This window comes from Malania oleifera, chromosome 2 (genome assembly GCF_029873635.1).
Source record: "Malania oleifera isolate guangnan ecotype guangnan chromosome 2, ASM2987363v1, whole genome shotgun sequence".
Classification (NCBI taxonomy): domain Eukaryota; kingdom Viridiplantae; phylum Streptophyta; class Magnoliopsida; order Santalales; family Ximeniaceae; genus Malania; species Malania oleifera.
The window spans coordinates 146690055-146700441 of NC_080418.1; the positions used below are offsets into that span (position 1 = coordinate 146690055).

At 40.3% G+C, this 10387-nt stretch overlaps 1 protein-coding gene across 1 annotated transcript; it reads left to right on the forward strand.

The window, feature by feature from the left end:
• Window positions 1–335: 335 nt before the first annotated feature.
• Window positions 336–8275, forward strand: LOC131148448 (G-type lectin S-receptor-like serine/threonine-protein kinase LECRK4). The gene is made up of 3 exons (XM_058098146.1): window positions 336–415; window positions 496–649; window positions 5887–8275. Exons 1-3 carry the CDS (start codon window positions 336–338, stop codon window positions 8194–8196), a joined length of 2544 nt encoding a protein of 847 aa, XP_057954129.1. The 3' UTR covers window positions 8197–8275.
• Window positions 8276–10387: the final 2112 nt, after the last annotated feature.

A 10387-nucleotide genomic window follows, 5' to 3' on the forward strand; every position in this document is an offset into this window, starting at 1 on the left:
TCAGAGAAGAGGTTAAGGTATCTTATTCTAAACTCTACTTTACTGTTGCATAAAAAACCTCTCAAGTCAATCCCTGACTTAGGCATCGGAGCGATCCCCCGGAGTACACCCCGGGTCCTCCAAGCCTTGCTTATTTATCTATTTTCAGGTGGTCGTGATCATGGATCGTGAAGGTCGTTCAATTTTTGGTTGCAACAATTTCCAAGGCTTGTGCACTTGGACTTCACCAAAATTTTCTCAGTTAGTTCAAATTTCAACCTATATTTAATTTGTCCTTGAGAAGTCCATGCCCTGCAACCTTCTCATCACCCTTCATTCATTTCAGAGCTATTCAAATGGAATTTTCATTTGAAAACCAGAAACAAAATGCCCATTTGGAGATTGCTCCTCGAAACTGCAAGGCAGCAGCGCTATGGTTAGCAATTAGTATTTGATGTGGATCTGCCTGTCAGCTAAGCTTATTTAATCTCATCTGTTTCGCGTAATTGCATGCAGTAAGACTAATGCCTCTACCGATGGCCCCTTCTCTTCCTCTTCAAGCAGTCCTCTTCTTGCTTATGCTGCTGCCATGCTTTGCCACTGCACAAGCCAATGGTACGATAACCATCGGCTCGTCCCTCACTGCAACAGAAGAGGCCTCCGTTTGGCGGTCCCCTTTGTTGAAATATGGCTCATTCTAGAAGCCTACAATTGCCATTGAAGTCTTCAATGGTGGGCTATTTTTTTCAAAGGTAGGTGATTAGTGGTTGTAATAGTGGTTTTTCCTAGCCTATATAAACCCATCACCTCCATTTGTATTCTCATCCCCAAAATTGCCTACTTCTCTCTTAGGCACATTCTCTCTTCTCTCTCTCATTTTGTAATATTTCTACAATAGAGAAATATTGATTGATAGTGTCCGAGGACGTAGGCACAATTAGCCGAACCTCGTTAATTCTGGTGTTCTTCCGTTTATCTATTCAGTAGTTAACTTTTGTCGGGTATAGTTGTAGTAATATATTGTGTTAATTACATGTCTAAGGAAAATTCTGTCTAGGAAAGAGGGATTTAAGCAGTCCGTTGTGACCCCCCACTTCCCTGGGAATTTACCTGGTGTAATTTTGCACAATTATTCACTCTCTATTTACCTGAACAATTGTAACTGTGGTAAAGTTAGGTGGAACAATCTCGAGTTTCACAACAATTGGTATCAGAGACAAGGTTATTCTTAGTATGCTCTGTGGTTCCAGCTTAGTCTGATCTTCCACATCAGAAAAGTTTTCCTTGGGCTATTGGCATTCCGCATCGGCAGCTATTGAATAGCATTTATGGCAGAGATGGCAGATAGTGCAAAAGCATCCACATCAAACTCGTCTATTTTGGCAAGAACTACTGTGACAAATGCCAGATTTGCAGTGGAGATTTTTGACGGCACCGGTCATTTTGGGATGTGGCAAAGTGAGGTTCTAGACGCTCTCTTTCAGCAAGGTCTAGACATTGCCATTGAAGAAGAGAAACCAGAAGATATTGAGAAGAAAGAATGGGGGACCATCAATCGGTTAGCATGTGGTACAATTCGATCGTGTCTTTCAAGAGAGCAGAAGTATGCATTCTGTAAGGAAACTTCTGCAAACAAGTTGTGGAAGGCACTGGAGGAGAAGTTTTTGAAGAAAAGCTCTCAGAACAAACTCCATATGAAGAAGAGACTATTTCGTTTCACTTATGTCTCGGGTACCACTATGAATGATCATATCACCAACTTTAATAGGTTGGTTACTGATCTAGTTAATCTGGATGAGACTTTTAAAGATGAAGACCTGGCTTTGATGTTGTTGGGATCCCTTCCTGAGGAGTTTGAGTTTCTTGAAACTACTCTGCTCCATGGAAAGGATAAAGTGTCTCTTGGCGAGGTTTGTGCTGCTTTGTACAGCTATGAACTAAGGAAGAAGGACAAGCTTGAAAGCACAAGTGGAGCCAACGAGGCTCTACTAGTTCGAGGCCGTTCACAAAGCCAGAATAGAAGAAAGAAAGAGAGATCCAAGTCAAGGTCCAGACCAAACAAAGATGAATGTGCCTTTTGTCGGGAAAAGGGGCACTGGAAGAAAGACTGTCCGAAGCTAAAGAATAAAGGCAAACTTGATAAAGGAAAGGCCATCTCAAATGTGGCTGAGTACGAAGATGGGAGCTCAGATCTTTCGCTTGCTGTTACGCCATCAACTAGTTCTTTGAGTATATGGCTACTCGATTCTGGGTGTAGCCATCATATGTGTCCCAATCGGGATTGGTTCTTTGATTTTAAAGAATTAGAAGGTGGAGTCGTCTACACAGCAAGTGATGTCCCTCTTACCACACATGGGATTGGTTCAGTCCGCTTGAGGAATCAAGATGGATCAATCAAAATATTGACGGACGTTAGATATGTACCAAGTTTGATGAAGAATCTTATTTCTGTGGGAACCCTAGAATCAAAGGGATTCAAAGTAACAGCAGAAAACGGAGTCATGAAGATCATCTCTGGTGCACTCGTGGTAATCAAGGGAATTCGGAAGAACAATAACTTGTATCACTATCAAGGTCGTACAGTTATTGGGACGGCAGCAACAGTTTCTTCTGATGATAAAGCCATAGAAGCAACTAGGTTATGGCATATACGCTTGGGGCATGCAGGTGAAAAATCCTTGGGACTTCTTACAAATCAAGGATTATTGAAGGGAGCAAAGACCTGCAAGCTAGATTTCTGTGAACATTGCATCAAAGGGAAGCAAACAAGAGTGAAATTTGGTACTGCAATCCATAATACCAAGGGTATTTTGGATTATGTTCACTCTGATGTGTGGGGACCTTCCAAGACAACGTCACTGGGAGGAAAACACTACTATGTGACCTTTGTTGATGATTTTTTTCGAAGAGTATGGGTGTATACTATGAAAACTAAGGATGAAGTGTTAAGAGTCTTCCTCAAATGGACAAATATGGTGGAAACTCAAACAAGCAGAAGGATCAAGTGCCTCCGTACAGATAATGGTGGAGAATATAGAAGTGATCCATTTCTTAAAGTTTGCGAAGATGAAGGTATTATACGACACTTCACAGTGAGAAATACACCACAACAGAATGGAGTGGCAGAACGTATGAATCGAACATTGTTGGAGAAGGTTCGGTGTATGTTATCCAATGCTGGGTTGGGTAGAGAATTTTGGGCTGAGGCTGTGACATATGCCTGCCACCTCATCAACCGCCTACCATCTACTGCTATTTGTGGGAAAACACCATTGGAGAAATGGTTTGGAAAGCCTGCTACAGATTATGATTCCTTACATGTATTTGGTTCCGCTGCCTACTATCATGTCAAGGAATCAAAGCTGGATCCGAGAGCTAAGAAAGCAATCTTTATGGGAATCACCTCTGGAGTAAAGGGATATCGTCTTTGGTGTCCAGAAACAAAGAAAATAATCTTCAGCAGGGATGTTACCTTTAATGAATCTACTTTTTTAAGAAAGGTGACAACAGAAAGTGTTGAGCAAAAGGATGGTGCTCCAAAACAGGTGGAGTTTGATAGAAGAATTGTTTACCCAGAAAATGAAGACTCTCCTATGGTAGAAGAAGAGTCGCCTGTAGAAGAGGTTTCAACCCAAGAACCTCAACAGCAACATGAATCTATTGCATTGAGTAAGCCAAAGAGAAAAATTAGAAAGCCTGCTCGCTTTGTTGACATGGTGGCTTACGCATCTCCAATTGCAAACGATGATACTCCTGTTACTTACAATGAAGCAATCCAAAGTTCGGAAAAAGAAAAGTGGAGGGAAGCCATGAATGATGAAATGCAGTCCCTTCATAAGAATCGAACATGGAAGCTTGTTAGTCTTCCGAAGGGAAAGAAGGCAATTGGGTGTAAATGGGTATATACAAAGAAAGATGGATTTCCTGACAAGAATAGTGTTCGCTACAAAGCAAGGTTGGTGGCTAAAGGATATGCACAAACGGAGGGAATTGATTACAATGAGGTATTTTCTCCAGTAGTAAAACATTCCTCCATAAGAATTTTATTGGCTTTGGTAGCAAAATTGGATATGGAACTAGTTCAATTAGATGTAAAAACTGCATTTTTACATGGAGACTTGGAAGAGGAAATCTACATGACTCAGCCAGGAGGTTTCAAAGTTGCTGGAAAAGAAAATATGGTGTGCAAACTTGAAAAATCGTTGTATGGATTAAAGCAATCCCCAAGGCAGTAGTATAAACGATTTGACAAGTTTATGATGGGGCAAAAGTACAGAAGAAGCAAATATGATAACTGTGTGTATTTTTGCAAGCTACAAGATAGATCTTTCATATATCTTCTTCTTTATGTTGATGATATATTGATAGCCTCCAAGAGTCAGACAGAAATTGACAAACTAAAGGCTCGGTTGAATAGGGAGTTTGAGATGAAGGATCTAGGCGAAGCAAAGAAAATTCTCGGTATGGAGATAAGTAGAGAAAGGAAATTGGGGAGGCTTTGTTTGACTCAAAAACAATATTTGAGGAAAGTACTGAAGCGTTTTGGTATGGATGAGAAGTCAAAACCTGTTAGTACTCTGCTTGCTCCTCATTTCAAGTTGAATGCATCTATGTCTCCAAAAACTGAAGCAGAACGAGAATACATGTCAAAAGTACCGTATTCAAGTGTTGTTGGTAGCTTGATGTATGCCATGGTGTGTACAAGGCCCGATATTTCACAAGCCGTTGGAGTTGTGAGCAGGTATATGCATGATCCTGGAAAGGAACATTGGCAAGCTGTGAAATGGATTCTACGATACATTTTGTATACGGTAGATGTTGGCCTAATATTTGAGCAGGATAAGCAAGATGATCATAGTATTGTTGGATACTGTGATTCCGACTACGCTGGTGATTTGGATAAGCGTCGATCAACTACTGGCTATGTTTTTACTCTTGCAAAAGCGCCAGTTAGTTGGAGGTCTACTTTACAGTCAACAGCTGCTTTGTCCACTACAGAGGCAGAGTATATGGCAGTCACAGAGGCTGTGAAGGAGGCAATTTGGCTTCAAGGATTGATGAAAGATTTGGGAATTGAACAGAAGCACATCAAGGTGCATTGTGATAGCCAAAGTGCTATCCATCTAGCAAAGAACCAAGTCTACCATTCAAGGACAAAGCACATCGACGTTCGATATCACTTTGTTCGAGAAATTCTGGAAGAAGGTGGAGTAGTAATCCAGAAGATTCGAACCACTGAGAATCCTGCTGATATGATGACAAAAGTGGTGAGTGTGATCAAGTTTCAACATTGCTTGAACTTGATCAACATTGTTGAAAATTGAAATATTTGCGCTACAAGCGCGTTTGAAGACATTATGGAATCTATGAGAGATGTTAAGAGATGGAATTTCGCCAAGGTGGAGATTTGTTGAAATATGGCTCATTCTAGAAGCCTACAATTGCCATTGAAGTCTTCAATGGTGGGCTATTTTTTTCAAAGGTAGGTGATTAGTGGTTGTAATAGTGGTTTTTCCTAGCCTATATAAACCCATCACCTCCATTTGTATTCTCATCCCCAAAATTGCCTACTTCTCTCTTAGGCACATTCTCTCTTCTCTCTCTCATTTTGTAATATTTCTACAATAGAGAAATATTGATTGATAGTGTCCGAGGACGTAGGCACAATTAGCCGAACCTCGTTAATTCTGGTGTTCTTCCGTTTATCTATTCAGTAGTTAACTTTTGTCGGGTATAGTTGTAGTAATATATTGTGTTAATTACATGTCTAAGGAAAATTCTGTCTAGGAAAGAGGGATTTAAGCAGTCCGTTGTGACCCCCCACTTCCCTGGGAATTTACCTGGTGTAATTTTGCACAATTATTCACTCTCTATTTACCTGTACAATTGTAACTGTGGTAAAGTTAGGTGGAACAATCTCGAGTTTCACAACACCCTTCTGGAAATTTTGCCTTTGGCTTTCGCCAACTTGATGACAATGAGGATATATTCTTGCAGTCCATATGGTTTGACAAGATACCTGAGAAAACGGTAGTCTGGTTTGCGAGCAAAGAGGATTATGTCCCTTCTCCGAGAGGGTCAAAAGTGGAGCTTACTTCTGACCGAGGACTGGTGCTCACTAGACCTCAAGGCGAAGAGCTATGGAATTCTGATCCCATTATTACCAGGGTCTTGCGAGGTGTTATGAATGATACAGGGAACTTTGTTCTTGAAGGTGGAAGTTCTGAAAGACTATGGGAAAGCTTCAAGCATCCTACTGATACTCTCCTACCTGGACAGGCAATGGAAAGGGATGATCGACTTTATTCAAGGAAAACTGAGACCAACTTTACCCAAGGAAGGTTTCGACTTCGCTTGCGCAGCGAAGATGGTGATCTCGCGCTTGCAACCTTAAATGTTCCCACTGAGTATGTCAATGAACCTTACTATCTCAGTGGCACAAAAGATGAACAGAATTCATCAAATTCTGGTAACAAAGTGGTGTTTAATGAATCGGGCTACTTATTCATTTTGAGAAGGAATGGTGGAAGGTTTGATCTCACAACAGGGCAGGTTCCTTCATCTAGGGACTTTTATCACAGAGCAACTCTCAATTTTGATGGAGTCTTTACTCAATTCTATCGCCCTATGGCTTCCAATACGGGGAATCAAAGCTGGACTGCCCTCTGGTCCATACCGGACAATATTTGCATGAACAGCCAAGTAAGTACAGGAAGTGGAGAGTGTGGGTACAACAGAATCTGTAGTCTTGGAATTGATCAGAGGCCAACTTGTGCATGCCCTCGAGGGTTTTCTGTCACCGATCCCGAGGATGAGTACAGAGGCTGCAAACCAGATTTCATGGAAGGCTGCATAGAAGGGGCTAGCTCTGCAGAAAATCTTTACAGCATGGACACCATAACGGATATCGATTGGCCTACCTCGGATTATGAGCTCTTATCTCCTTATAATGAACAACAGTGTAAAGAATCCTGCTTGCAGGATTGCATGTGTGCTGTTGTCATTTTGAGAGACAATAGATGCTGGAAGAAGAAGCTACCGCTTTCGAATGGGAGATCAAACAGGAGTGTCAATGGAAAGGCTTTCATCAAATTCAAGAAAGAGAATTCTCCGACACAAAATCCGCAACCTTCAGCTCCAGACAGAAAAAACCAGAACGGCTTGATCCTAGCAATATCAGTGCTCCTGGGCAGTTCTGTGCTCCTCAACTTTGTATTGATGGGAGCAATTTTTTTGGGGTTTTTCTTCATCTACCACAAGAAAGTAACAAGAACTCCTCAAAGTGACTCAGGTATTGAGAAAACTTTACACAATTTTACTTACAAAGAGCTTGTAGATGGCACAGACGGGTTCAAAGAAGAATTGGGAAGAGGGGCTTTTGGCATTGTTTACAGAGGGGTTGTAGAACTTGGCTCTAGCACTCTTGTTGCAGTCAAGAAATTAGACAGAGTGGTTCAAGAACGGGACAAGGAGTTCAAAACTGAAGTGAACATTATCGGCCAGACTCATCATAAGAACTTGGTGAGGTTGATTGGATTTTGCGATGAAGGACTTCACCGGTTGTTGGTATATGAATTTATGAGCAACGGAACTCTTGCAAGCTCCCTCTTAGGGGAATTGAAGCTCACTTGGCATCAAAGGACCCAAATTGCGTGCGGCATTGCAAGAGGACTAGTTTACTTGCATGAAGAGTGCAGTACCCAGATCATCCATTGTGATATAAAGCCTCAGAACATACTCCTCGATGACTGGTACAATGCTCGTATTTCGGACTTTGGATTGGCAAAGCTTCTTTACGTGGATCAGAACCAAACCTACACTGCCATTAGAGGAACAAAAGGGTATGTTGCTCCTGAGTGGTTCAGGAACATGCCCATCACTGTGAAGGTGGATGTGTACAGCTTTGGGGTTTTGCTGCTGGAAATTATATGCTGTCGAAGAAGCGTCGATATGGAGATTGGTGGAGAAGAGAGAGCGATTCTGACCGGCTGGGCTTATGACTGCTACTCGGAGGGTACATTAGAAGCTCTAGTTGAAAATGATGAGGCCGCCATCAATGACAGGAGGATGCTGGAGAGGCTAGTGATGGTTTCCATTTGGTGCATTCAGGAAGACCCATCTCTGAGACCCACCATGAAGAGAGTTCTGCTCATGCTTGAAGGAATTGTTGAGGTTCCTTCACCCCCATGTCCATTTCCATATAGTTACAAGAATTAGAACATGCTAGCCCCCCCCCCCTCCCCTTCTTGTTCTTTGTGTCAACAGGAATGGGAGTGATCTCATCATCTTAACAAATGTTTTATAACGACATGTTTTGGTATGCGGAAATAGAATAGGATTGATAGGATCGATGGAATATAATTGAATTTATCACTTGATTTCTTTATATTTACTCCATTCCCAGACCATTCCTTCTGCAAATCAAATGTGACATTTATTCTCTCTTTGCTCATTTATCAATGGTCTTGCTGCAGCATCCAGTTGTTTTTGTATCTGCTATAAGATCACAAACCAGTTTATCAATTTTTTGTTGGTCCGAGGGAGAGGATTCTTTACAAATCAAATGTGCGGAGTACGGAAATGGCATTTCTTATTTAATGTAAAAGTTAGGCTATGCAGTGGTTATGGATACCTTTTTTCACCTGCAAAATTTGCCTTCAACCATCTGCCTCACCGTGAAAACTCCAAATCCTCGTATACACGACGCCACGACTCTGCATCTTGAGGACCTTGAGAGCTCTCGCCCTCCACACGGAACCTTCCCTTGAACGTATTTTTACAGTAGAGAGGTGAATTCTTAGGCCAAATAATTGAAGGAAAGAAACTTGACAATGTTATTTCACTATCAAGACATAGGATTAAAGAAAAATATCTTTACTAAATTTTGGGACTTTGAATGGTAATGCATATCAAAATTGACAATAAGTGCTTCTTGTGGTATTTGTGGGATTTTTTGGAGCAGCTTATTGGTTTATTGGAAGGAATAGACTTTTCTATAAATCATTTGTATAGAGAAGGGAATGAAGTGACAGATGCATTGGCTCGACAAGGTGCTATGAGAGGAATAGTTTGTTTACAAATAATAGCCAATTTCCTAAAGTTATCAATGGTTTATATAAACTAGATAAGATGGGTACGGCTTATATGAGGTGTATTTAGCTGATTTCTTTTGATATATGTTTTTTTTTTTTTCTTTTGTTTGGTTTGTTGTTTGGGATGTTTTATTGGTTAATAGGTCCTTGTTTTGATTTGTTTGAATTTGTTGTTCTGTTTTGGTTGCATGTTGGTGTTGTTTTTGGGAGGCCTTTATGTTAGCTTTACCGTGATCCAAGAGCGGGGGATGAATTAGTATTTTTAAAATTTAATCCCTAGGTAAATATTATAACACCAGTATGTTCACAATTCTATGGTCAATCTAGTGCAAGTAATGTAAATATACCAGAATTTAAATAAAATAATTTAATCAACGCCACACGCACTAGAAAACAGTAAAGTAAAAGTACACACAGAGATGTTATCGAGGTTCGGTTAATTGCCTACGTCCCCACCTTGGCTAACAAGCACAAAGATTACCACTATAACTTGCTCACTTAAACGGGTGGAGCAGCACCAATACAAACCAAGTCAATTAGCACAGGGCTGACCTCAACCTTTACACCAATCCTTACCAGACTGAATTACTGCCCCCTCAATCCACGCCTGGAAACACTCAAAATTTACAATCAAATGGTACAATGGAAAAGTACTTTCATGTAAAGCAAATTTGTACCCAAATGCGTTCAATCACAAACACCACAAATGATTTAATATGTAAGTTCAGTGTAGTCCAATAGTTCTACTCTCAAATGTATTTTCTATCAATGTAGTGAATGCGTGAGAGTACCAACAAGCAATCTTTGTATTTTAGAATATTCTCAATCAAGGTGCTCAAACAAAGATATCGCGGTTTCAAATATTCCAAAGAGCAAAATATATCAATTACATAAATAGAATATATGTTTGGTTTGCAAAAGAGATGTAATCTTTGTATTCAGCAAATGATTTGTATACTTGAATAAATATTGCAACAAAGATTAATATCACTAACACAAATATCTTTTCACAAATATATCAATGTAAATTCCACAAGATATTTGAGTAAGATTTGAAAATGTTTTTGCAACCCAAAAACGAATACAAGCTTCCTAAGATATTGTAATACAAGTGCAATACTCAGAAGCTTTGGCAAGTCTTCTTAAGATAGGCTTATGAGCAAAGTCCCCTAAGAACACTTAACTTTTGCTCTCGTAAAAAATCAATTCAATCACACAATAATGAGAGAGCAAATCTTTTGCACAAACACTCAAGACACTTACAGAGGATTTAGGAACTTGAGAAGGTAAGTTTGAGTGATTTGAGAAATAGTATG